Source organism: Anser brachyrhynchus (assembly GCF_964034855.1).
Source record: "Anser brachyrhynchus genome assembly, chromosome: 15".
NCBI lineage: Eukaryota > Metazoa > Chordata > Aves > Anseriformes > Anatidae > Anser > Anser brachyrhynchus.
Genome location: NC_137733.1, coordinates 17,466,829 through 17,494,399, shown reverse-complemented (window position 1 = coordinate 17,494,399; position 27,571 = coordinate 17,466,829). Strand labels below are relative to the sequence as shown.

The 27,571-nt window shown below is 45.1% G+C and overlaps 1 protein-coding gene across 1 annotated transcript; it reads right to left on the bottom strand.

Annotated features, from left to right (window-relative positions):
* Positions 1-4,445: 4,445 nt before the first annotated feature.
* COG7 (component of oligomeric golgi complex 7) lies at positions 4,446-27,258 on the bottom strand. Its single transcript, XM_080556909.1, has 17 exons — positions 26,991-27,258; positions 26,511-26,659; positions 25,848-25,964; positions 25,516-25,684; positions 23,569-23,651; positions 22,668-22,790; positions 20,398-20,596; positions 18,530-18,657; positions 18,025-18,179; positions 16,726-16,842; positions 16,156-16,221; positions 14,322-14,508; positions 12,948-13,088; positions 12,391-12,474; positions 10,722-10,836; positions 7,458-7,601; positions 4,446-6,122 (listed from the first exon to the last, which is right to left on the bottom strand). Exons 1-17 carry the CDS (start codon positions 27,154-27,156, stop codon positions 5,956-5,958), a joined length of 2,310 nt encoding a protein of 769 aa, XP_080413035.1. The 5' UTR covers positions 27,157-27,258; the 3' UTR covers positions 4,446-5,955.
* Between the last annotated feature and the right edge of the window lie 313 nt (positions 27,259-27,571).

Below are 27,571 nucleotides of genomic sequence, written 5' to 3'. Positions count from 1 at the left end.
GCTTGTATGAATCAACTGGTGATATAATAACCCTCTGTTTCTCTCTGATGAGCAGCCATGCGCACAGGCATGTGTGGAGCTCTTCCTTGTGGGTAGCTTGGAGGATGCAGAGCTCCTGGGTCTGCCCAAGGGTCTGCGGTGCCAGAGCCACGAGGAAGCAGCGCTGCGAGGCAGCGGTGCTGGGAGGGGACCCAGCAGCCCTCCAAGGTTCAAGAGCAGGAACTGTCACGGCCCGTTGGACAGAGACTGCAGTTTGCGCTGCAAGTGTGTGCTGCATATGGGCCGAGCCAGATCTGCAGGGCCCCAGACTGCTTTTGACTAGAGATCACTGTATTTCCACGTCTAATGACTCTGATGTAAACAGAGTGAAAAGAACATCCTTTTGCTGCTTGGAGGCTTGCACGCTCTGTAGGCTGTTTGCTGCTCAGGAGTTGTTAATGCTCGCCCCAAGGTGAGCGCACCGGTTAATGTGTGTTAGAGATAAGTACTCCAGACTTGATAAAGCTTCAGGCGCGGAGAGGAAGTGCCAAGCCATTTACAGTACCATTCCTGGCAATAAATAAACAAATTAATTGAAAAGTCTCCTTTAGAGAGGTTCCTGTTGGCAGAGGGTGGAGCTCAGCCCGGCAGGGTGCTGAGCAGCATCTCACGGGGCAGGGGGCGAGGGGCTGCACTCACCCGACCTCGCTGCTGCACGCACGGGGCGCTGAGCCCAGGGCACGGGCACCGGGCTGCTGGCACCACGCGTTCCCAGGAGGCTCCGTGCCCATCGCAGCCACGCTGAGGATCTGCGTTACTGAAGTACTTGTGCAAAACTTCAAGAGGAAACATGATCGTGTGGTTAAATCACAGGACTGGGAACTTGATGTCCTGGGCATCGTTCCCAGCGTGGCGTGACGGCTGCGGGTCCCGGGGCAGCCGGTCCCAGCACCGTCCTTCCTCATGGGTCCCAGCGCATTCCCCGCGGGTGGGTGTGAAGGAGGGTCCTGTCCCCCTCGGGGTGCCGGGGGCTCTCACAGCGCGCCATGCTTGGTGGCAGCGTGCCGAGGGATTTGCACTGCTTGCGGGTGGATGCTGCCAGCGCCCACGGCAGCAGCAGCGCGCCCAGCTGCTCACAACCACCAGGACAGCGCCCGCGTGCCTCCGGCACTGCCCCTGCACGGGGACAGTGGGCACCGAGTGCCCCGCAGCACAGCTGGCAGCAGCCCCCACGGCTGATCCCCCCACGTTCAGACAAGGGCACAGCACCAAGCACCGCATCTTGTGCACACTGAGCAAAGAACCGTGACAACCGCAGGGCCAGACTGGGTAGGGATGAGACGCTGGCCTGGACAAAATCATCTCTCTAAGGGTCCCCGTTCTGGGAAAGGAACGGGAGTGCCTGCTTTCCCCCAGTTTTTGTTCCTGCTGTTCGCACTGCCCATTTTCTGTGTTTCTGCCAGGCGGAAGGTTCCTGGCCTGCACACGCACAGGTGAAAGCACAGGTTAGAAAAGCAAAGCCTTTCATTTGGTTTATTAAATTCCTGGAGCCTTTCATTATAATCTGTCTTTAAAGTAGGAGCCTGTTACAGGTTACCTCGTTTGCACAGGCTAGAACCAGTTACCATTGCCCACGGTCTTTCTGCTTACATTTCCTTTTCTGCGCCTATCAACAAACAAGGTAAGATACAGAGGGACAGATTTACCTTGACTAATTGTCTGGAGCATGAAGTCCTCAAGTGTTCAAATTACAAATCACTTCCACGACATGAGTTTCTTTCAGCTGCTTAAGGGATAAGGCAGCAACGAATCTCCAGGGTCAGGGGCTGCAGCGGTAAACGAATGGGGGCTGCAGACTGCCACCACCACAGGAACCTCCCTTGAAGTTACTCACAGGGGGTACAAAGGACATAAGCAAGAACCTGAAAAGTTGAAGGGAGCAGGTATATAAAAAGCAAACACCATCACCAGTTTTCAGGAATTTTAGATCTTTCTTTCATTAGAATGCTACAGCTGCCAGTCCCAATGTCACAGAAGGAAAAGGAGAATCAAACCTATCAACTGCATTTTGGTTATTCTATTTACTCCAAAAGACACTTGCAGTTATGAGAGAATGAGCTTTTGCTTCCTACTACTCCAGTCAACTGGGGACAATAGCTTCTTTGGTGAGGCTGCACTGTCACTACCTATTTCTTCTCTGCAAGGAACCTCTATGTTCAAAATTCTTTGAAAAACTCAAACCCTTAATGACTGGTGGATTGCTTGTCTAAGGCTGCAGTTGCAGTTACAACACAATGTGCTGCAATATTTGTAGCCTTCATTTTCGAAAGACTTGATTCATGAATTTTTTTAAACTTTATGATTAGCTCCAAAAAATAATGGCAATTTACAATGAAGTTTTGATTTTCTACTACTTCTGATATCTACAAGTTTTACGGACATTTTCCAGTTTCACTTGGTGATTCCAAGAACAAGACACTTAACCACTGTCTTTAAATTAAACTCCAATTCTTAAATAACAAAACAACGCCAGGGGACAGAATTACACGGAAACACACCAACTGCGATGCCAGCAGCTGCCACTGGCAGGCAGCTTTCTGTATGCTGAAGCCATTCCGCTTTAGCGATCACGTTCTTGGTACATTTGTTTTTCCTGGTGTTGGTCTTGGTGTTCCATTTACGTAACTTCCTAACCCTTCCACTTGAACCAGCTAGTATTTTAAAATGGCCTTTCATAGCGCCTGGAACAATTCCTCCAGAAGTTTTGCCTCAGATAACAACAACACATGATTATCTTCCATATACGAAGCGGACAACAGATTTGCTATGTTACATCAGAAAAAGAAAAGGACACTTTAATCCTCCAGCACCAGGCTCCGTGTGAATTTGAAGGGGTAAGTCAGAACTCAGTAAGCAGAATTCATCCCCCAGCTCCAGCCTGCAGGGAGGTAAGCAACCTCACCTGCCTCTGATTCCGACTAGTGGAAAAGCGGGGGTAGTTTACAGTCACCTGCAGCCAAAGAATACCTAAAATAAGGGATACGAGGAATAAAGATTTAGGGCGCACCTTCTCAGAACGTCCGCTGGCTGCCCCAGACCTGTATTTGTTGGTTCCCCAGCCAAGAGCCTGAGAACACGGCTGCTCCAGGCCACCAGTGTAAGGAAGCCGTCTGGGGACAGCCAGAGCTCAGCAAGTGAAAACAACCGCGGTGACAGGGCAGATGAAAGGTGGTTAGGAAACTTGCTACGGACAGAGGAATCCAGTTCTTACACGAGTTGTCCTAGACTTTTCAACTCCTCGCTTCCCTTCTCCCGACAGGAATGCTCGTCTTACCGAACGCTGCAGAGCCACGGCCTGGCTCCTTCACAGAAAAGGAGAGCCGCTGTGCGGCGGCAGTGCTTCATCCCACGACAGCTGACCCAGAAACAAGCAACTGACGCCCTCCCCCACCAACCCGTAGTCACAGACCAGCCCACGCTTCCCTTGACGAAGGCCTCCAAATGATTTTGCAAGTGAAAAAGCACTGCCCCTCCAGAAGAGGCAATGCAGCAATGTGCCTGGGCTCATGCACTAGGCCACCAGGAGAGCTGAGAACAAGAACCTGGGCACGCGTTCCTGTGCTCTCCCCAGCAGACGTTACCAGCGTCACTTCCAAGAGACCCGGTCGCAGGGGAACCCGAACAGCTGTCCATACAGACAGACACTGCAAAGGGACGCCAGGCACTGTTCTGCAGCGCAGAACCACTGAGAACCACCTGGGCCTGCTCCTGGTGCTGCTGAAACAACGGGATCCAGGAGGAGCCGGCAGCAGCGAGACATCAGGCAGGCAGCCCCCCCGTGCAGCCCCCGCGGGCTCCATCCCGGGGGTGCCCCGTGCCGCCCGCACAGCAGGGCGGTGACACGCAGAAGAGGCAGCACCAGGTCTCAGCGAGGAGCTGGCAGAGCAGCGCGCGGCCTCCAGCGCCTCAAACCTTTAGCCCCAGCTGGGTGCCTGCCCAGGGCTATTTGCCCTGTGAACTGCAGTAACAGTGAGCAAGAACAGCTTCAAAAATCCTCACTTTCTAGTTACAAGCCAGGAAAAGGATGGGAGAGGCACAAACAATGAGATTCACCCCTCTCACACCTATGGTAAATCGGAACAGCATGTACTTTGGCAGGACATGGACAGTTTACTATTCCAGTTACTGCTGGTTTATAGAGGGCGTCTGACAACTAATAAAAGTGGAAAGTGTCTCGGGTACTTGACTTAGGCTCTTTACTAGTTTAGCTCTTTCCCAAATGTACTGATTGCCACACACAGATAAGCGTATGTATGCAACATTTTTTTTGCTGTAGCAGTAGTGCGGCCATAGGAAGACTCAGCTGTGCCCTGCACGGGACTGGGCACAGAGCTGTCCGGGGCAAGGCTTCGCAAGTCACAGCAAAACAGGACACCCGAGAAGTCCCGGCTCAATACAGCACCAAATTTCCCATTCATTTGCAGATTTTTTAATAGTCTTTCCATACTCACAAACAAAAAGAATAACCATCTAACTGAGAACAGTGCCAAGAAAAAAAATGCAGAAAACTATTTTAATTTTCTGTTCTGAATGTTTTAGGTTCCAAAATTTGCAAAGTCTAAAAACTGTTTATAAAACACCCTTCCTCTCCTCACCTCCCCAAACTAAATTTTTGGCAGTAAAACATGACCAAAGTCCAGATGAGAACAGCAAAGGAACCCAATTTTACCCCCTAAACACACCTGGTAAAAATAAGCCTGTATCTGCATGTAACATGTGTGCTACAGAACACACGAAAAAAGGTGTTGGTGTGACAGAAACAGACGGGACTGCTGAGAAAAAGCAGCAGATTTGGCAGTCACGGCAGCTAAGCACACAGTCACCAGGGGAGATGTGTCAGACCGAAGAGTCCCAAAAGGGGCCACCACAAGCGTAGCAATGCTGGGACAACAAGCAATAGCTGTTAAAAAAAGAGGCTGCCAGGGAAAACAGTCAAAAACAAAGACAGCAAAGAGATTTGTGGATCAAGCCAAACACTGATTAGAGCAGCCTGAACCAAGTTAAGGAAAGAGGCAAAAATAGGGGTACTGGGAAAAAATTACTTACCCAAGGCATCTGGTGTTGAAAAGAGGAGAAAATGGTAGAAGCATATAAAGACAAGGAAGAGAGATTTTCTTCTCCTCCAGAACAGGAGAGTTTGCATGTAAGGTTTTATAGAGCACAGTTTATACAGCTGGCATTACAGTTTTAGGACCTCATCGTGTTTTGCCCAGATTTCTCATTAACAAAAAGCTGTGGAAGTTCTGGAAGTGTACTTAGGCTAGACAAGATGTTTTACAAAGAAGCATATGTCAAGCTTTAATGAATTTTACAAGAAAACAAAACTTTCATTAAATTTATGATCTTCATAGCTTTCAGTAGGACATATTAATCTCAAAAGAAACAACCTACAAAACTGGTTTTATTCTCAGAACTGAGCTTGATCATGCCTTTTCTACTAATTGATGAGGCTGTCTTCTTGGCTTTGAATAATGACAAACTTGAGCAATGACCACTGCCACCAGGCAAGAGAGCTTCCAATCAGTTGATCTTTGTTGCACCTACCCCCTTAATTTATATTCAGAATTGATTAAACTCATGAAAAAGCCGGTTGTCTTGCCGATGCGAAGCATGAACTTCCCAGCTAACAGCAGAACATTTCTACTTAGAAGTCAGCGCCACTCAGCCTATTCAAGATAATCCAGATAGTTTTTGGTAAATTTGGTTGTGGGACATCTTTCCACATTTCTAAAGACGGAAAATGGAACCAGCTTTTCCTAGAATAAGGCAATTATTAAAACTTATTCAGATATAAATCCTCTTATTTCCAGAAATATTTTCCCAGTCTTTGCAAAGTTTTTACAGAATTTAAAAAAAAAAAAAAAAAAAGGCAGTTAAGCCCTTGACTCGAATCTAGCAGTGGAGGAGACATTACAGCTAACACTCCAGGCCTCTCATTGCAGCAATGCTGCTGGCCATTCTGCGAGGAACACTTTTTGCAGCTTGCCGGTAGTCCTCTGGTTTTGCCTTCAACAGAGTTACAATATTTTGCAGTGTTCTCGATGGCTGAAGGCCAAGGGCATCCATCACGTTTATTAGATAATCTGTAAGATTAAGGATAAACATGTATTTGAACAGACAACAGACACTGTGCAAGCAGTACCCAAATAAAAGTTGTTCTTCATGACAGCTGGAACTTTGCCACTGCTAGCTCAAAACCAAGAAAAACTGCAGTGTATTTGGAAGCTGACTGTACTGACTGACGGGCATTTTTGGCTTCCCGTACACTAGTTTAGACAACTGTTTAGTTCAGAAGACTGAGACACATTCTGCCACATTTCAGTATCTGCACACGACAGATCACAACTGCGCTTTCAGACGCGAAGAGCTTGCAGCAAAAATGGGAATTTCTGCAGAGGTGAATGGCTGACGAGGCAGGAGGGAATTCCAGCTCACTGACTCCAAGTGGGTTGGGGAAGTTAAGGATGAACTGGGGAGAATGTCAAGCAACCAGCTGCTAATCCAGTGGTTTGTTTTTAAGCAATACCACAAAAGATAAGATTGAAGGCTGAGTTCACTAGCATTCAAGCATACTTTCATGTCAGCTGAGGAGATGTTGTCTGTAATTTTAAAGCTTGGCCAGGGGGAAATCAGCACCCATGATTTACAGCAGGGAAAAGGGCTAGCTTGCATTAACACTAGTTGTAGCGGTCTTGCGGTGGTGGCACTTTCAGGAGTTTAGGATAAGAAAAAAAAACATCTCAACATTCTACATACCACCTTTCCCAACACTTTCCATCAGTCCTCCCTCAGTCACTCTGCATGACATGGAATAAGGCAGACGTGAACACGTGCCAACTATCTTCTACTTTGTTCCTGAAAATTTCTCCATGTTCAAAGTATCTTTAGTCATCTAACACCTGCAGGGCGGTAAGTTAACCTTCACAGAGGAGCTGATACGATAGGTTTTGTAATGCAGGATGATGGTCAGGTGATCCACAACGACTTTTTAAAAGCCTTTGGCCTATTTTCCCTACTCCAGCTATTATGTGGATGGAAAAAATCAACCAGGTGCTCCCTTTGTAACCTACTGGAGCACTTCCCCAACAGACTGAGAACGTGCTGCATACCCCATATATGACATACGCTGGCAGTACACAACACCGTTAAAAAGGAAAAGGGCAGTGCCATACTCAAAAAGATTACGTACAAATGTCTTCCTTGCTAAGACTGGCTTGTAAGGAAATCCTGTCAGTTCAGAATGGCCTTGACTTTCACTGTCAGAAACACAAAGCAGTGAAGAAGCAGGAGTACCTACTAGAAAATCATGCTCAGGACTAAAGGAGAAACCCATGTTGCAGTTTCTTTAAATCTAACGCAATGAAAGAGCCCATGTGTTACAGCAACACTTTTCAGGACAACGTATACACTGAGCTTACCAATGTCTGTGGCAAGCTGCTTTGTTGAATGTACTGTGAGCTCTGGTATTTGCAGGATGACTTCACAGTAAGTTTGCATCGTAGCTCTGGCGATGGAGCCCAACCAGTAGTCAGCCATATTGTCCAGCTCAGGTAATTCGTCTCCTGAACAAAAAATTCTCATTAGCTGTCAGCAGTCTCGCTCACCTTCATTTGCTGGTTTTGTAACAAGACATAATTTATAAATGGTTAACTGTTTCTTCAAGAAGACGTTAATGTATTCATTAGGATTCATCTTGTCAGCTGTTTTTGTGGTAATCAAAGCAGCTGCATATCTTCTGTGATGTAAAATAACATTGGAAGTTAGCTCAAGACCCAGAACACTTCACTTCCCTCTCTGACTTCTCCAGGTTAGTAACTTCTAAAGGGCTGACAGGTGATCAGGCTGGAATCAGAGGCACTGCCTGGCATGTTCTATAGGATCATCTTCAAGGACCGGTTTACAAACTACTGCAATGACATGGATTCACAGGGTTTTTTTTTCCCCAATGTCATTCTGCGTTCATCTTCATTTTGAAAATTAATACACTATTAAACATGTAAATTCTTTAAGATGACAAAATAATTAATGTTAAAACCTAAACCAAAGAGCATATTCTCAAAAGTCTAGAGAATTTGATAAATACCAACATCTACACTTCCTTGACTGTCAGTGGAAGCTAACACTGAAAAGAGATTAACCACAGCAAACGATGGTACGCTGCCAACCTGCTGGGAAGCATTACGTAGCCACTATTAAATGCAAGAGGATTAATGACACAACAGGTAAGAACAGCCATCTGAAGAACGAACATGAGCCAAAACTCAGCTTGTTGCAAGAAATTAATGAAAGACATCCAGAAAGAACTCCTCAGGGCTTCTGAAGTGTGTTCTGAGGAGAAAGTCTTGAACAGGCAACTGCACTGTAGCTGTGTCAGCAGCCACCTGCACCACCCACTGCATTTCCCTCAGTACACGGGTTTTGATCATTCTGCCCAGTATCTAATCACTGAAGGCTCAGGTGGCACCGGTAGTAGCAGGGAAGCTCTAGTGATTTTTCAACTAGAGTTAAAACAGTTAAAAAATAAATAAATGAAGTGGTCAGCATTTCAGAATTGCGTTCTTATGAGCAAGATCCTGACTACAGAGACAGAACACATAGGTGGACCCTTAAGAAAAGAAATTCCCAAAGATGCAGAACCTGTCCTGAAACAAGACAGACTGCAGATCAGTTTCTGACCATGGGATCCTAACCTTTGTAACAGACAGGCACAGGTTAACATTTCACAGAGGGTATAACAGTAGTTTTTTCCTGGATTTACAGAGAAAAGAGGCAGAGGAAAAAGTTGTTGACAAGTAAACTGCATTACTACTTTGCTTGAGACTAAACAATTTATTCCTGAGGAAAAGGAGCTCAGCAGCTTCTCTTTTTCTAGCAACAGGAAGAAATGTCTCCCGGTTTCCAACCTGAACCTCCCCTGGCCCAACTTGAGGCCATTCCCTCTAGTCCTGTCACTGGTTACCTGTGAGAAGAGGCCGACCCCCAGCTCCCCACACCTTCCTTTCAGGTAGTTGCAGAGAGCAATAAGGTTTCCCCCGAGCCTCCTCTTCCCCAGACTGAACACCCCCAGTTTCCTCAGCCGCTCCTCACAGGACTTGTGTCCCAGGCCCTTCACCAGCTTGGTAGCCCTTCTCTGGACATGCTCCAGGGCCTCGATGAGAAGACTGTGGTGACACAGTCACAGACGGTCAGCCAACCTCGCAATTCACTGCTTCTAAACAAAGTCACAAGCTTCCTCTTTGCCTATTCTTTGCTGCTCGCTCCTGTGCAGCTCTGATGCATTGTAGAATTCTTAGGAAGTTGTTTTAAATCTCTTCATTGACATACTGTTAAGAGAAACCAGCCCAATAAATAAATAAAAAAGGAAATACTTTTCTGTGGAATAAAAGACTAGAACTGGCCCTGCCACGGAACCAGCACAAACGAGAGGGTAGGAGTGCAAAGCTGGAGCAAGACTCCCCATCCAGCAAGCTGCTAGGCAGTCCAAGCCTCTCCATGAACCGTACTGTGTGGCGGTAGACATGACAAGGAGCAGAAGCCATAAAAGCTAAGCTGAGAAGCTATTCAAACACGACCATCAGTCGACAGGAATTTCCTCCCTGCCACGTCGTAGTAGACAAATACAGCTAAACACAAACCAAGCACATTGTAACACTGTCATCAAATAGAAACCAATACTGATGGACACCAAAAACCCAGGAGATTCTTGCTCTGAAAAGCAGTGACTCTGGGAAGCTTTGGTCACTGGGATTTTCACTGGGACACACGTTCTTAGCACAGGACTGTAGTAAAAAGACTACAATCTAGTGATGTATAAAAATATGACTAACAGACCACACTAGGCAAGTAATCTCAACCCTCTACACAACAGTGGTAAACCCAAAGTTAGAAAATGGTGTCACATACTGACATCCCTATTTCTTGAAATACATGAAAATACCTGAAACAGAGAACAGGCAACAAAAATAACCAGGCACTAAAAAGCACGTCTTAACGTGAGGCTCAAAGAGCTCTTTTTATTTTTATTTTTTTTTAAATCTCCAAGTGGGTTTAAAATGGCTTGTTTTCATATGAGCCTAAACACAGATAACTCCAGAAAATAGCTGGGTCTGTGTGCAGCATGTAAGGACTTGGTACACCTGTGCCTTCTCTCCACTTTCAGAGCAAAGGTGGTCCCCTAAGGACTAAATGAAATGCAATAAACTACTCTAAATGCTAGTTTTGAGCTTAATGAGAGATAGTAGAATATCTAGTATTATCACAGAACTGTGCTGTGAATGAGCACCCCAAAAACGATGGTAATGGTAGCTCACCATCCTCAAGGAATGGGAGCGAGCACATCAGATACTCATGCTGTTTCTGAGAAAGCACCTAGGAAATTAGATACTGCTCCAGCTATAAAACAGTAAAAATTCACACCCTGCATCCAATCCACAGTTCTAATGAACAATGAATTTAAATAGACTGTGCTAAAGCTTCTTGTCTGAACCAAACTAAAAAGAAGCTTTATTGATTATTTAGAGGCTCCTTCTGGGTAATACCAAGAGACTCTTGGAAGAGAGAGCATGAACAGGCAGTAGGAAATGCACCTCAAACAGCTCTGCTACCATAATGCGTCGTGCCCTTGTAATGTCAAAATGTGAAAGCTTTCCTCCAGACACGTGAGGTCTTTGTTTTCACCCTACCTTGTTCTGGGGGATAAGGCAGTTTTCCAGCATGCAACGCCAGTTCCAAAGAAGAATCTTCTTGAGTGACAAATGGTTCAAGGTGGAGAGGTAGCGACATAATATATTGCCCAATCTAGAATAAAAGCACAAAGAGCTGAGTCACTGAACAAATGTGAAGCAAGTGCTCTACTAAAGAACTATCAACCGCAGCTATCCACACCTGAAAGCAGAAAGCTGAGCTGGACAACAACTCACTAACCTACAGTAGCTCAGAAACAAACTGTCTCCTGCTTATCATTATGCTTTGCACAAGAAATACTTTTTGAGGAAGTCAGAGAGCCAGTCATTAAAACGATCACATTAAGAAAAAACTGTACAGAGAACTGCTGCTCTAAGCAAATTTTTGATAATCTGGAGTGTTCCTGGCAATTTGTTTTCTTGATCAAAATCTAAGAGACTGAACCAAACAAAACCACAGAAGAGGAAACACGGATTCAAGTGACAACGTAACGATGAGTTACCGAAACGTCTCACTCCCAAACAGGCTGCATGCCCACAAACTCGCACACATGAGCTACATAACTTTAGACGTGCAACAAATAGTGCACTGTATATAACGTGATTATCTCGAGCCACACAGCATATTCTTAGATGCAAACACAGTTCAGAGTACTCTGTGTCCCCATTATGGAGCATAGTCATTAATAGATTTTTTCGCAAGTTCACAGCACTTTGTGTCCTCTTCTACACATCATAAATGCCACATCAATTTGTTTCTGAACTGTAATTTTAGCTTTTTAGTTTTCAGTTTTACTGCATAATGTCATAGAGTAATTCCAAGACTAACCAAAACAAAGTCTTGACTCAGTCTTGACCCACCTATCACTCAGCAGTAGAATAAAGGGTAGATCTGAAAAGATGTCTGAAAAGATCTGAAAACAAATGCTATCTATCTGAAAATTTCTGAAGTTCCTCTTTGCCTTGGACAGGCAGAAACGTCCTTTGATTCCCCACAGAATCAAGTAACAGCCATGAACACCTCAGTTTTAACTTTCAATTAAAGTGGTGTGAGCATATTCAGCCTCTCACCAATGTGCAGGTCTCTCTTGCCGAACTGCGTTAATTAGAAAGCTATTTAGAAATTCAGAAGCAACCTTCCCTTGAAATTTTACCTGATACACTACCCATGAACTTTCTAAACCTCATAAAAGACCTCAGATAGCTAAATTCAGAACTACTCATGATTAAATCATCCCACAAGTTGGCTGACTACCCATTTCTATAGGCCATAAACCAGGTGAAAACAAAATATGAAAAGCTTTTGGTTGCAGCCTGTCCTTGAAAAATCTGTTCCCTGTGTGATGTACAGAATAACAGTAACATAAAAAAAACTTGCTTATTAAATTATACTTTGTATTAAGAAAGCAAGAGCAGCTAATATTAATATCTGAACTGCAAATGTGGCAGTAACTTAAATGATGTTCAGCAGCACAGAACTGAGGAGTACCTAGTCAGGAGGAATGAACAGCTCACTCTACCCTTCCATTCAGGACACCTCAATATCAGAAAGGTTTCATTGTTATTGCATTAGAAAGAGAAAACAGCAAGTCAAATGGGGATTAGAAGGGTAACAGCTCAAGCTGTTTCCAGTACTGAGCTTCTAGTGACTATCTTTGCACGCCCTTACATTGCTGATATATTCCAGAGGAGTCAGGCTGAAGTTTGGCAAGTCCTCTGTCAGGGTCTCACCAATGCCACCAGAGTTCCAACCCTGTAAGGCAAAAAAAAAAAAAAAAAGGCAAATCATATCTGTGACTTTCTGGAGCACGACATCCATCAGTATTCTGAGAAGGGATCACCCGACAACACAAGCTAAGAGTACCCAAGGACTTCTAGAAACCAGAGGACAGTTGGTGAGAAAACCACTTCCCTTGTCCTCTTTCATCCCCAAAACATACACACCCTTTTTACATAGATCCCTATGGGAAATACTTGCTCTCACAGGTTAGAAAAGCATCATCTCAAACAAACATCACAGCTTCCATACATAGCTGCCTGCTGCTAATGCTGTGGAGGAAGGGAAGTAAACTTTTCCACTGAGCACAGTTTAAGGAAGAAAGGTGATACCATAGGGAAACTTTCCGAAAAGGAGAAAGGTAAGCAACGTTGAGCTGTACTCCACCCTAAGGTATCCCACGGGTAAACCTTGCAAGTTCAGATCAGATCAATGTACCCATTACTCACCTCCATCTTTGAAACAAGTAAGAGTTGTTGTTTGATGCGAAGAAAAACAGAATCAAAAGCCAGGTGGTGTGCCAGCTGGTTGAGGCGGCTTAGGGCAGATCGAGATGAAGACAACAGGTTGTGGTTACTTGTACCTTTTTCCTAACGCACACACAAAGAAAAATGTTTACATACAGATGACATTAAACTGACCACAGAAAAGCTATGTTAACATTCTTAAAGAGGTCTTTATTAGGCCATCCTAATACAAAATAGCTTTCCTCTGCCATAGCACAGCCTGTTTCCTTTGGGATGCCCTATTCCAGCTAGTTATTTGAGACAGAAACTGAACACTGCTTCCTGAAATGTTTAACAAAGAATCAGCATCATGTTCTGGCCACGCGAGGTGCCAGTAGAGGCCAAACAGTGAGAAACTTGCAGAGAAGATGGCAAAACTGTCATTATAATATGCACCTGATCAGAATGCCTCTGGAACAGGTACAAAGTTTCATGTTGCACTACGTCTGTTCTACACCTTCCCTAGTAGAGATGAAAAAACTAAACCACGATCCAGTTCCCTCAAATTTTCCTACCTTATTTGGGCACAGAAGGGAGGAGAGGGCAAAAACACGGAAAGTGTATTATATTCTGCCAGGTAAACTCTAAAAGAAACTTTAGAAAATATAATTTGTCTGCAACAAAAGAATTACAAATATGACCTTTTACTCAAACGGTGCAAGTGATTCCCTGCATGGAATTGAGTTAAGAGTTTTACATGAAGAGTACATATGAAACCTGACTGTTTAGCAAAGATTTAAAGTCAACATACTTATGGCAGAGCTGCATACGTTGCAGGTAAATCAAGTGCAAAAGAAATCAAAACATTTTGAGGAAATAAGAGACAGAATTCATAACCTCGACTTCACTATTATAAGTGACTGATGACGGCAAACATAACTTAGATCCCCAAGAAGATAACTAGAGTCATTCTACCCTGTTCACAGACGCATGCTTGAATGATCTTGCAGAATTACATTTCAGAATGGATATGGCAGTGGAGTATAAGTGGCAAATAAAGTCTTGAGAAGCCAGTATGTGAAGCCCAGAATTTGAGATGGCTTCAGCACTATCACCCCAATGCTTCCTGTGACAGAATCTCGCCCACGTGAACTTACAGAGGCATGTTCACAAAACAGACATGATCTGGCAAAGAGATGAAATGAGCTCAGGCTTCACGTTTGGACATTTTATCTCTCAGCAGACTGGTGTCAGAACATAGCCCTCAAAAGGGATGAAATGTAATCGCACTGCAGGGGGAATCCAGGCCTCATCTACCAAACATGGGCCTAACAGCAGCCTGATATAAAGGCAGGTTCTCCAAGGCTCCACAGCTACCTTTAGGGTGTAAAGTGTTTCCATAAGGCTGGCATACTCGGATGGATTCTCCTTCAAAAGGTAATTGTACTCCTGCCAGGGATTCTTTACAGAGCTCTTCTTTTCTGTAGAACTGGCATCCTGAAAGCCAGAAAAACTACAAGGGCTGTAGGAGTCCGAGAGATACTTCCCAGCAGTTGACAAAATCCTGAAAACAAGCGTAAAAAGTCACCAACAGAATTCTCTGAAATCAGTACTGTTGTCCTCCTGTTGCTCCAAAGAGAACCCATGGCAGCACCTCAAGATAAGTGAGAGAAAAAGCAGCGCTCAGAGCTACTGGGGCCTCTGACTCCATCACCCTTCTGACACAGCCCGTGATTATTGTTCTACCCTGTGAGGCGATGGGTGGTTCAGCCGCGTACCTTCCCTCCCAGAGCTGGAAGGCAGCACCACAGATCGCTCTACAGCTTCCTCCTGAGCAACCCGGAACCACAATGCCCAGCAAGCCCTCCACAGAGAGAAAAAAATCTTTATGACAAAGCAGTCACATCAAACTCTAAGAACAAACTGGTAGCAAAAACACTGCAAAGAGACCCTACGGTTCTAGATACTGGTAGAAATGTTTTGAGATGAGGTTCTCACAGTTTCCAGAAGGGAAGAATACAGCTATGAGTGCACTCCCTCCCTCTGTCACAGCAAATGAAGCCACTAAAGATTAGTTACCATTGCCCTTGGGGTCTCAGAAACAGTAAATATGGGGCATAAATCTTTTGTCTGGTCTGATCACTAGGTAGTTTAGGGTATGTGTTTGTGAACAGCTTAAGAGCTTTGAACAAGGTTACTTGTTGGTCATATCATGCAACTGGTCCAGTTCACCTTGTAGGTCAGCTTACTGCACCTGTAAAACTGTACCCGGGGTACTGCCGACTGCTTTGTGGCTCACTTGTGGCAGTTAGGTGCGCGTGTATATATTCATACATTCTATTCACATATATATATATATATATGTATGAGTAGATATTCACACACACATGTAATATATATTTTATATATGTATTTTTCAATACAAGGCTAATTCTTCTGGGACAGGGAAGAGAGAGGAAACTGAAAAACAGATGCAAGTTTTGAACTGTTCAAGAACTTCTAACGGCTTCTGAGTGTCAATACTGCCTTTATGTTCCTTCAAGGGAGAGAGTATTCATTGGTGGAAGATGCTAATTACAGCCAGCTCTCACTTCTACCATGCAAGCAGAAGACTGCATAAATACTGAGCTGATTGGGCTCTCAGGAAGTCTGGAAAATATGGAACAATCCCAGCCTCGTGGGCACTGCAGGCCGCTATATCTTACAACAAATACAGCCACTTGAGTCAGAATAAAGCATTTCAACATACAAGAGGCTGAACACTATACTGCTCACAAGCAACAAACGATCTACATGCTGCCCATGCTTTAGGCTCCTCAAGTTACAAGAAATTGATCAGTTACGGCACACCTAAATGCATGTCAGCAAATGATTCATGCCCCATGTCACAAGGGGGGTAAGAATCTTGCCAATTTGATCTGGTGGAAAATTCCTTCCTGACCACAGTGTAGCAGTCCATTTGATGCCCAGCCAGGTGAACAAGACACACCAGCCCGCTGTCCAAGAAAAAAATGATTATTATGGCTGTCTCAGAGCACAGGACTGAGTGAGACAGTGTGTAATCCATCTCTGATGTTTCAAAAGATGGGATAAAAAACTGCAGTGGCTCTACTCTTCCATCTGTGGTCTACAAAGTAAAAGCACCTTGGAAATTTTTTTTTGACTTGGTACCTATCTTGACAGCTTATGCATTCAGTCCAGCAATGCTCACCTGTTGGCCAGCTGCTGCTCAAAGTCTCCACACTGACGAAGGAGCTCACCACAAGTAGCAATTATTCTGGGAAAGAACAAGATAAAAACATATTTCGTAAAATTTTAGGCAGATAATGCCAGATCCCCAGACAACCCCTCTCAGACAGGTGTCAGTAAGTTAAAAAAATGCAATAACCAAACCACAGCCCCCAGAGCATACATCTTTTAATGCGGCTATTAACTCTACGTCCATTTGTTAACACCATCCTGTCCAACACCCTCATCAACATGCTATTTGCTGTCATCATGGCTAAGGCCAGTTCATTGTCACTGGGAACGATTCTAAGAGCTGCTGCTATTTCAAGTGATAGGACATGTAGTCTTGCTCCAGACAGGCTGGGGGGCCACACTGCACTTATTGTGCCAGCAGCAATCTGAAACCCCGTCACTAATACTCCCAGCAACACTACAGCAAAGTGGACATAGCCCTGCATTCTGCACTAAGAACTTGTGTAAAATGACCCTAAGTAATTCCCTTCCAACTTTGTTACAAAAATCAGTGCTGGGCCAGGCAAAAAATGCCCTTTACCGAACAGAGTTTTGGAATGCCGTCCAGTCTTCCTGGAAAAGGGGATCTGATGGGATATCATCCAGTTTACATTTCTTTCGTATAGACTGCAACGTATTTGTAAAGTCAGAAGTATACCTGCAATGGCAAATGGAGAAAAGAAAAGGACTAGTGTAAGACAAGACTAGAGAGCAACTTACTGCATGTCCTTTGATCTGCTCATTAGGTCTTCTGCAATGGTCAAATGAGAACTAAAAATATTAGAAGAAGAGTTCAGAAGAGACGCTGTTGTTCCAGCCCAAGTGCACGCATGTGAAGAACTGATCAGGCACTGTCCACTCAAGCCTACACTAGAAGTCAGGGAGAAACTCAGCTCATGTGTTTGCTCCTTCAATTTGCTGCATATGGGTTACTAGGAACTTTTCACTCTTATGATAAGGTATGAGTAAGATATTTTTGTTAGCACTGCACTAATCACGTCTCCTAGGAGAGACCAGACAAAGTTTATAAAGCTACTGCTACTCCACCATCACTTGGCCCTTATTCCAGGAACACAGTGACAACAATCTCATGAATTTGTTTTCTCAGCTACTCCCCAGATGAGAACAAGTTTAAGAGGAGAACATTTTGTTTTGTCCCCCCACAGTCTTATTTTCTTTTCTAAACAGTGCCCATAAGCTGGAGGCACGCACACTGCTATGTAATTGCCCATAAAGAAGATGAGATCAGAGAAGGGTGCTTTTCTCTTCCCTCTTCCCCACAGGACAGCGAGGTAAGAGCTCGTGAGCAGTTCTTTCAATATCAGGAAGGAATAAGGAAGTTAACAGTACTGGAATACCATTTAAGTGTCTGACAATGACATTTTAAAGCAAGAACTTAGAGTGAACCTCACTCATTAGGGTATCTTGCACTTACAGGCAGATTCTGGATATGAGGTTGCTTGTCTCAGTAAGTGTCTATTTCCCCACCTAGTTCTATTTTCATCAGCCTGATCTGCTTTCGTTGTATTTTGTTGGTGGAAACATTTCTCCTTCCAAAAGTATTTAATAAAATGAAAATTCAGCCCAACCAGAACGGGAAATGGTTGAGGGAAGTCTTCCCTTTAGTTATAAAATCTTCCATTTTTCCCCTAAGAAACAGTCACTGCCTGAATCACAGAATCACAGAAGTGGTAGAAGGGGATACCAGATGATTCACATTAAGTTTATAGATACTTTCAGCATTCAACCATTTTTCATAAACTACAAAGTCCTTGGCCACAAGCTGAATACTTCCTACTCCCTTAGGTTATACACAGTAGTGCAAATAAAAGCACCTTACTTTGTGAACAGAGCCTTCAGGGCCTTAAGGAGCCCACATACTCCCAGTCCGTCGGTGAGCTTAATGCAGTTGTCGATGGCTCCAGAAGCCAGAATGAAGAGTTTGTTGACTGAATGGTTCAGTTCCTGGACACAGTCAATTACTTCCCAATGCTCCTAAATAACAACAAAAAAAAGGTTGAAAGTAACTTTTCTATAAACTCTATGGAACCTGCAGCTGTCTCTTGGCTGCCAACAATATTTGGTAAAGTTTTTCTTCACAGATCTACACAGTGCCTGTTACTGGGTGAAACAGCAGAATAAAGGAGTTACCTGTGACCTGAGAGGGATGCTGAACTTTATTTCTTAAGCAAAATTTACTTAACCGTATCTAAACATACAGCAAACAGAAAACACTACCAAAAACTTACAGGAGGAAAGAGAGCAGTAACTCTAACAAAGACCCTCGTATTTAGTAGAAGTTTTAAGCCTCTCCCCGCATAGATTAACAAAGGCTGCTGAATTACCAAGGGCACTGCACTGATCTGAATGAGGAGATTCTCTTCTTCCAGGTCTCCATACTTGAGTTGATAGGGTTTGTACGGATCATACACCGCTTCTGCTAGTTCCATCACTTTTACCAGGTTCTGCTCCTCTACAAAGAACCAGATGTTTAGTCCACAAGTAAATGCATACGATACTAAAAACGTTATTCCAAGCAACATGCATGAGTTCTTCAATTAGAGCACACTGCCTATGTAGGACTGCGATGTTGCCCAACAGCTTTAAGTCTCGACTACAGAGATTTATTTATTTTTTTTAAAGTTTATGATCTCTACCTGCTTCTTAAAACCAAGATATTCTACCTCAACGAGTACCTCAAGAAAATACCTAACTGCTCCAAAACAGGCTGTATGACAAAAATCAGTACCAAACCAGGACTACTTTGAATCCTGGTTATAAGCAAAAACTTTAACACCCTACAGACAGGCGATCCATGGAGCAGGTTGTCCGAAGTAGTATCCACGCTCCGCTTTCAGGATCAGTCTGGACAGTAACCAGCGTTACATGGTTTGAGCTGCTAGCGGACCCTGATTTGAGCAGGAGATTGGACTAGATCATCTCCAGAGGTCCCTTCTAACCTGAATTATCCAATGACTCATAACTGAACCCTCCCCTCACATACACATTGAGTAGGAACTGGTTTGACCCTGTTTTGCTGAGTCACCTGTCTTTCCATTCTTGAGATACTTCTGTCCCAAACACCTCATCCTGCAGCACAAGAGATGGAAATACAGAACACAACCTTTTTTTTTTTCTTTTGTAAACACTCAGGTGAAACAGTTCAGCGGCTGTCTCCCCATTCCATCATCATTTAGACTTTGACATCATTATTTCAATTTTTTTAATCTTTTCTATTATGACCCACAAATTAGCCAAGCCAAAGATAGAAAATGACTGACAAGAGTACACAATCATGAAAGCAATAAAAACAGACAGAATGACAGTCATGTACCCTGAAATTGCCCAGTAATCATAATTTACGTGATCAAGTAAGAATCTGGGTTTAAGTAGCTCAAGACAATGTTACGACGAAACAAAACAGGAAACACAGTATTAGAAATGCTCCATTAGCTTTAATTTAGGATTTTCCCATACCTAGTCTTTGAAGGGGCCCTGCCAGATTAATATAAGACTATAAAGAGCCTACACTTCAGGTTAGGTATAAACCTATGTGAACACAGCAGCTCACCACTTTGTGATTCGTGGGAATTATTCACCAAGTCATGACCAAAATGAGATGACAAACATCACAGGATAAGGAAAGCACAGGTCAGATTTTGAATCAAATGCCAAGGATGCTGCTAAGATATAAGCTACAAACTGTTCAGAAATAATATTTGGTCCTGCACTATCAATTAATTAAACCATAATCCAGTACCAACATAAAAACTGCAAATAAAATTTAAAAATCCAATGGAAGTAGCTTTCTAACAGGTTCTCTCTTGTTTATTAAGGTGTTACTTAATTCCAGGAAACTCCTCAACTTTTATTCTTTGTGATCTTTCACACTATGTTTCACAGATAGCTTCCCTAGAGACATTTCCTCATCTGTTAGGTAGATGAAATACTGATGCTTGTAAAAGGAAAAGCATTAAATTATTTATTCAAGGCAGCAAGCATGCTCAGAATAGGTCTACTACAGTAGACTCATTCAGTATCAAGTCAATATGTTCAGTGTCAGATGTGTACACACACACAAAGACACAAATGCCATGTAAGGGGTAAATACTGTAGAAGAAGTAATCCCTCCTTCCATGTAAAACTAAACAAAATCTCAGAATGGAAAGGTACAGAGGTGTCAACGGGGGTTAAGTTTGGTGCAAGAACCTACTCAGGTTGGGCAGCATGGCTACTTCCAGCCCTTTTGCAAAGTGGACGGTGGCATCATAGAGCTCCAGCAGCTTATTTAGCTTGGTTTCTTGGCCTGTTCTTTCCATGGCAGTGCCGAGGCAGACAGGGATGGAAGGCACCAATGCTCCCAGAGTCTGAATCAACAACACAGTCACAATTTCATGGGGTTTCTTGAAAACCTGTGGTAACAGAAAAGCTATTAGCAAAAGCACGTTATCTCACAGGAACACAGCAGGAAGCAGCAGATAGCTTCTAGACAGAGCCCCACGATGTACAAACCACACGTCGCTGTCTCAGCAGAGACACCAACAATCTGCGTGGGTTCTGCCGGCCGAGCGGCTGGCACCTTCCCCCCCCCGAACTCGTGCTGCTGCCCTCCCAGCAGAAGCAGCCCTCACACAAGCAGCACTCCGCTTCCCATGGCGGTCACGGCCAAGGTAGCCTCCCGTATTTATGCCCTTGCCACAAAGACCTGGGCTCCTGAAACAGGGACAGAAGAGGCGTAACAGACGGGTTTGCAAATGCTGTCAGCAGAGAGGCAGGCTGCCATAACCAGGGAGCAAAGAGCTGAGAGAGAAACCGGGAGCAGCCCACCCGGACTTCCCTGTGTGCTGCACAGAAAACAGGACTGCCGGCAGTAAGTGGGCAGAGAAGCAGCGAATGCTATGTGGCCTTCACTGATCTCATTACTAGAAACTATCCGAGAACTTGCAAAATAACACAGAAAAGTAAGAAGTGTTAATGTATCCCCAGAACAAGGGTTAAGTGATTATCCTTTGACAGCTTCAGGAAAACTATCAGTTGGCAACAGGTAGTGCCATACAGATTAAGATGATGACATTTTGTGCACTAACAGAGCACAGATTCCTAAAATGACACATAATCCCAACTGAAAGAGAACAAAAACAAATTTGAAAACCTCACCAGGGGTAAGACCAAAAGGAGGTCTGCTAAGACTACAAGAACCTCACTGATCTAGCACGTAGGTCAGCCCAGTTACCAAAGCCTAGGTCTATAGATACTGCATTGAAACCGCACTTTGAGTGCAGAAGCCGAAAAACTAGAAGATAGGTCAAAAACTGAATTCAGCAGAACACAGGCACTACAGTCACTGGAATATCCAGCTGGCAGAAAATGGTATTTGAAAACAGTGCACTCAGTTTACGCAGGTGTGTTGGGAAAAAAATACACACATGGGTAAGCTATGAAGCAATAGTACTATATCATGAGCCAAATTAGTGGTCAGACAAGCAGTCAGCACTGGAAAGGCTAGAAAGACTGTAATCAGCTGGGAACTTTATTTATTTTCATCCACCAACCTCAACTCTACAAGTATAACATGCATTACAGCCTTTTATCTTGACTCTCATCAGCTATTCTCTCTCTGAAAGCTGGGATCACCACTAGTCTGCTGCAGCAAGGTCGCCACAGATACTGAAAAGTGTGAAGAAGGTCCAACAATTCTTCAGAAAGCAGAAACAAACACAGAGTAAGAGAAACAAACTTTCTCCCATGTGCCATTTCTCTATTTCAATCCCTAGTTTAAAAAATGTCTACTAAAAGGCAAGGTGACATCTGACCTGTAATTCACATCAAATCATTAAGCAGAAAAAATACACTTCAAAGTAACACTGAGCTCCTTTGCAGGACAAGGCCTAGCACCTGGACCAGGCTTCATTACATGAAGATAACAATCTCATACCCTTCATGGATGAAGAACTCTTACAGGAGCAACAATACCAACTTATTTCTTCATTTCACTAAAGAAGGACAATAACTTTTTGGATCCCACATTATTCTTGGCAGGAAAAACAAGCACACTGGCTTCAAGGGGTGACAGCAGAAAACCCCCAGATATCTTACGCTGAGTGACATGAGTCAGTCCAACATGACCTTGAAGGCCTCCTCCACGCCAAGCAATAAATCAGTGCAGGCATTTCAAATGTCTTGCAACAGAACACATTTGCAACACCAACAAATTCAATTTAACTTCAGATATAGATGAAAGTGATAGAACAGCTTTAACGTCAATAACACAGCAACCTTGCTCTCGGTGTAACACCAGAAATCAAATCTTGTCTGCAAGTTAGACGAGAAACTGAAAGCTGCAAGCCCTGCCTTGCACTGGCAGGACACAGAGCGTAACTCAGACCGAGCCCCAAGAAACTGCTCTGAGCTTTGTGAGAATTGAGAGCGTGCTCATTCCTGTCCTCTCCCGTACGCTGCACCGATATTAAGCAGTGACTGCACCTGCGTTGCCCACTGAAGTTGCGAGTGCCAGGTCCCAAGGAGTGTGTCATACAATTCAGTCAATTGGCGATTTAAGCTTAAGTCGCTTTGGCAAAGATCCTGCCACACGGCCACCAGCTGCACCTGCAGGGGTAATGAGAACCGTTCTGAGAGGAGAACTAACAGCTCGCAGATCTCCATTTTGTTATTTTGAACCAAGAACTTCCCATGCAATGCACTTGTGCTAAAATACAATGCCCACCCCGACTCTCCTCTCCCGATTTCAACGTAACACTTCACTATAACTCAGCACCACCAAAAGGAAACAACTTTCAGCATGAAGCTAGAGGATTCTTAGTTGATTCAAAGTTTTAATTAACGTTGGTATTTGACTCATAAAATGAGACTGTAACTGATATCCCCACATAATAGTTGAAATACTTGGCAAGCCCTAGCCTTGAACTTAATCCTCAAAAGTCACAGTCATGAGAGAACTTCTGAGGATCAGGTTATGGTTACAGAACTGTCTGGAATTCCAACTTTTAATCTTACCTGAAAAGAGTTTACAGAAGTCAGCAGCTGGCAAACTGCAGCAATAAAGTTATTGCTGACATAGCCACATCCAAGAAAAGCAAAACAAGAACAACTACAAGGCACAGAGATAACTCAAGCAGAACACGCATATCCTATGTCTATTTTGAAAAGGAACACAAAGCCCTCAATGGAGAATTACTCTCAAAACATGAGGAGTAACCAAAGCTGTTAGGAGCCAGGAAGAAAAGTCAGAGAGCAGGAAAAGAACAGGTTCCATTCTTCTTGGAACAGAAGTACATCTGCGGTGTAGTAGCGCCACCTACGGCCTAAACCAAGCAAGAATTCAAATTTTCATTCCTCCACGTCAAAATATTATCAAAATACTTACTTTGTGACACTTATAATAATAAGCAAGAAGCTGAGGCATCCGATCAATTTCAGTGAAGACTTTCACAAACATTTTTGCCTGATCTAATTGAAAAAAAAAATAATAGTCAGTTAACAGTCAGTCTCAAAGCGGAGGGACGTTACACTAAAGAATATATCCCCAACTGAGCAAGAGAATTCTTAAGTGAAGATGCACAATGGCTGAAAGACACGCTCTCATCTTTCATTTGCTCATCTTCTCAAATAGAAACAGAATTGCCTAAAACCCATACTCAGACAAGAACACACAGCAGACATGATGAATGGATTTAACTTCTGAATCAGCAAACACTTCTAGGATAAGACAGATAAAACCAGAACATGTTCTAGAAGGAAAACATTATTTTCCAGAAATAAGTTGCTATCTCCAAAACTAGAAGAAAGTCCTCAGTTTTGCTTTCACCACTCCACAAACTGATACCTAAATTAGCTGCCTCAAGACCAACTAATGACGCGGTGAGCTCTTACACACAGCCTCTCAATTCAAGTTCCTCAGAAGTCTGCTTTGTACCATAAGGGTAATGACTTCAGTTCTGTCCACAAAATACATCTGGGCTTAGAGAAATTAGTAACGAGACAGGACCCAGAGGGCAGACAAACTAGAACGCTGTTACTTAAGTGCTCTACAGCTATGGAAGTCACAGATTACAAACTCTCTGGGGCTATGTCTGTGGGCTCGTTATTATCTTCATAGGAGCAGGACTCCAGGAAGAAACATGACTTTACCAAAAAAAAAAAAAAAGAGAAATTCTCTTCAATGTGAAAAAATCATGTCCCCACATGTCCCGAAGAGACTTTAAAAAGACAATACAAACAGCACTGAAACTGAGTTGTTCTGAATAGCACGCCCAAGCAAAGGACCTCATACCAGTACACGTGCTGCCAGCCACTTTCTTGCACCAATGCTTTCTTTGGTGGAGAACTCACAGAGCACATTTAATTTACTTTCACCCTAAGCAAAGAAAATATTCCAAAACATCATCCTTCATCTTGAATCTGTTTGCAAAGGGAAATGCACTGCAACAGCAGAAAAAAAAAGGCACGGGACCTACTGTGAAAGCTGATGAGTACATTCCAAGAAAAAGGAGGCTGAGCAAAGAAAAGCCAGAAGCAGCACAGGAAAGAGGAGATCTATGCAAAGGATTAGGTCTCGTTCATTAGAAGCGTGGCACATGGAGCTATGAACACTAACTGCTTCTTCTCTCCTCCTCTTCCTCTGGCTGTCTGCGGTCACACACTGCTGTGCCCTGCCTTCACTCAGGTGAGAACTCCACGCAGTGCTGTGCAGTGGAACACCACAGCCCCACACCCTCAGCAGCACCTCCATGTGGACACAGAGGAGAGGCAGCAACCAGAACAAGTGTTTTTCAGAAGCGCTGTGACAGCAGGAGAGGAAAAGAGAACAAAGAACACTCCAGAAATATAAAATGATTCTCTACATAAAGGAGAAAGTTTATAAAACAACTTTTATAAAGGCAGTGAGGAGTCAGAACGCTTCCAAACAAGTTTCCATCTTGGTTACAACACCCATTTCTCCCAAATATGCCCAGTAGCACTGTGATAACACAAAACCAGAGGCCTTCTGCCGATTTGAGCAGCATTTCCCATTTACAGGGCATCCACGGCATGACTAAATTATGCCAGCAGGGTAGCCCTGCCTCAGCACCTCCATTTCACACATCTGCACAACCTTTATAAGCAGATAAACTAGTCCAGACTGCAAAGATGCACTAGACCACAGGCAAGTGCAGAGCATCTAACATTTCATTGCACCCGGCTCCACCAGAAAAAGCACAGAAACACAGAGACAGAAGCCTTCGGGACACATACTGCACACCCAAATAACATTGTACTTTTTGAAAACAGATAAACTCTGCACCGACAGTAAATGACGCCAAGCCTTACTGACCTACAGACTGAGAGTTAAAAGCAGCAACAATCTGAGGGCTGGCCATGGCCTCTAGTCGGTTCTTCAGAGCCTCAAGATGCACGCACTTCTCAGAGTAATCCGGTGTATCCACAAGCATAGCCAGGCTGCTCTGCATACTTGTTAGCTTGGCCGAAATTGCAGACACATCCTGCCACCAGGAAAAGATAACGAGCTTACTTAACGTGACATTAGAAAGCATTAATACCTGTTTCAAAATGACATTTTAAAGGCACTTCAAGAACCTGCTTTTAAATGCAGTTTGCCTGGGAATTTGAAGGCCCAAAGACCAAAAAGAGCAATGTGGTACCTACCTGTGTTTTAAGAGTCTCTTCAATGTCTGCACTTAACGTGCTCCATTTGTCTGCTTCCTCAAGTGACTCTGCAGCCAACTGCATTCTAGATTTCACTCGGTCAATCTCTACCAGGACCTGAAGGAAAACAAACAAACAAAACAAAAAACATTACCCATCGAAAGAGGGACTGCAATGGTTACTTACGTTACGGGCGTTATTTTTAGTTTAGATTTTTAAAATTGGGTAAAAAGATCATGCCTGTTACAAAGAAAAAGGAGTTGGCTGAAAGAGCTAGAGATGTTAAAACAACTTTGAAAATCAAACACCACAAGGTCAGTTAGAATTGTTGTACCAGTGGATACTAAAAGTACAACATTTGCCCGAATGACACTACGTAGCCCAGTTAACAACAGGCAGAAACCTTGCCAATCGGCGCTACCAGCCAGGTAACAGCTGCTCTGGCTGCAGAGCTTGCCTCCTTAGCTAACCACCACTTAAACGCGACCAGCTTTTGTGCAGAAGTGCCGGCTGCGCCAGTCCACGTCCTGCCCCCTTTTCTGCCGGAACGCTAATGGAAGTGTCGCTGCGCACCTTTACTTGACCAGATCGTTTAACGCGACCAAGCCTACCGACGTTAGCATTTCGTGCTACAGATGAATGCTACGGAAGGCAAGAACCTGCCTGCATCGACTGAGCCGTGTCTTCTTCGAATTTCTTGATATCTTCTTTAACGAGGACCATTTGCTCCTTCAGGAAGGTTGCCTCCTGTTTCAGGACCTCCAGCTCCCGGAGGACTCGAGGCATGTTCTGCAGGGCCTGATGACTCGTTTCTGCAGGGGCACAGAGCAGGACAGTGAGGCGGGTCTGACAACCCTCGCGTGAAAGAAGGAGCTTTTCGGTAGCCACGGTACTTAAAAAGGGAGTAACGACACTCAGTACGTTTAAAACTTAAACACGAACTTTAAGGTGCTCGTTTAGCAGCAAGGACTGCTCTCCCTCAGGACTTAAGCCGTGACAGGCAGGCAGCGCCGCGCACGGCCATCGCCACGGCGGCAGCCGGCAACCGCGGCGCCGGGCGGGCGGGCCAGGGGCGGGCGGGCCGCGGGGCCCGGCGGGGGCTCGGCGGGGGCCGGCGGGGGCCGGCGGGGGCCGGCGGCGCACCTTGCAGGACGTTGTTCACCTCCTGGATGAGGACCTGCAGCTTCATCACCAGCGTGGCCGCGTGCGCGTCCGGCTGCGCGGGGCCGTCCTGCTGCCCGGCGCGGAAGGCGGCGTTCACCCAGCTCTTCACCTCGAAGTCGGCGGCCGCGAACCGCGAGATGTCCATGGCGCCGCCACCGGGCCGCGCGGCCCCGCCGACGGCCCCGGCCCCGGCGCACCCGGAACCGCCGCCGGGCCCCTCCCGGCCGCCGTACGGCACCGGGCGGGCACCGCCCGCACCGCTCCGCGCCGCCCCCGCCGGGCGGGGCCTGCCCGGGCCCAGCCGGGGCCGGGAGACGGGGAGGGCTCCGCCGGTGCCTCCCGCAGCTGCCCCCCGGTGCCCGCCCCGCGCAGCACCGGCAGCGCGCCGAGGGGAGCGGGGCCCGCGGCCGCCCGGGCTCTGCGCGGCACGGGGCGCGATCGGGTCCCGCCCGGGGGGCGGCTCCGGCCCGGAGAGCCCCCGGAGCGCCGAGCGGCACCGCACGGGGTGCTCCGCAGGGCTGGCGGCCGCCCCCCGGCTCCCCCCGGCTGTGCTTCCCCGC

Bases quoted from the DNA above. Each gene is read 5' to 3' on its own strand.
- COG7 (XM_080556909.1), bottom strand. From the start codon at position 27,156: ATGGACATCTCGCGGTTCGCGGCCGCCGACTTCGAGGTGAAGAGCTGG. The intron at 13,089-14,321 runs GTAGCTGTGGAG...TGTGTGCGTTAG, and splicing joins AAACACTTTACACCCTAAAG to GAAAAAGGTACAAGTAACCA. The intron at 10,837-12,390 runs GTAAGGGCGTGC...CTTTTATTCTAG, and splicing joins CTCTGGAATATATCAGCAAT to ATTGGGCAATATATTATGTC.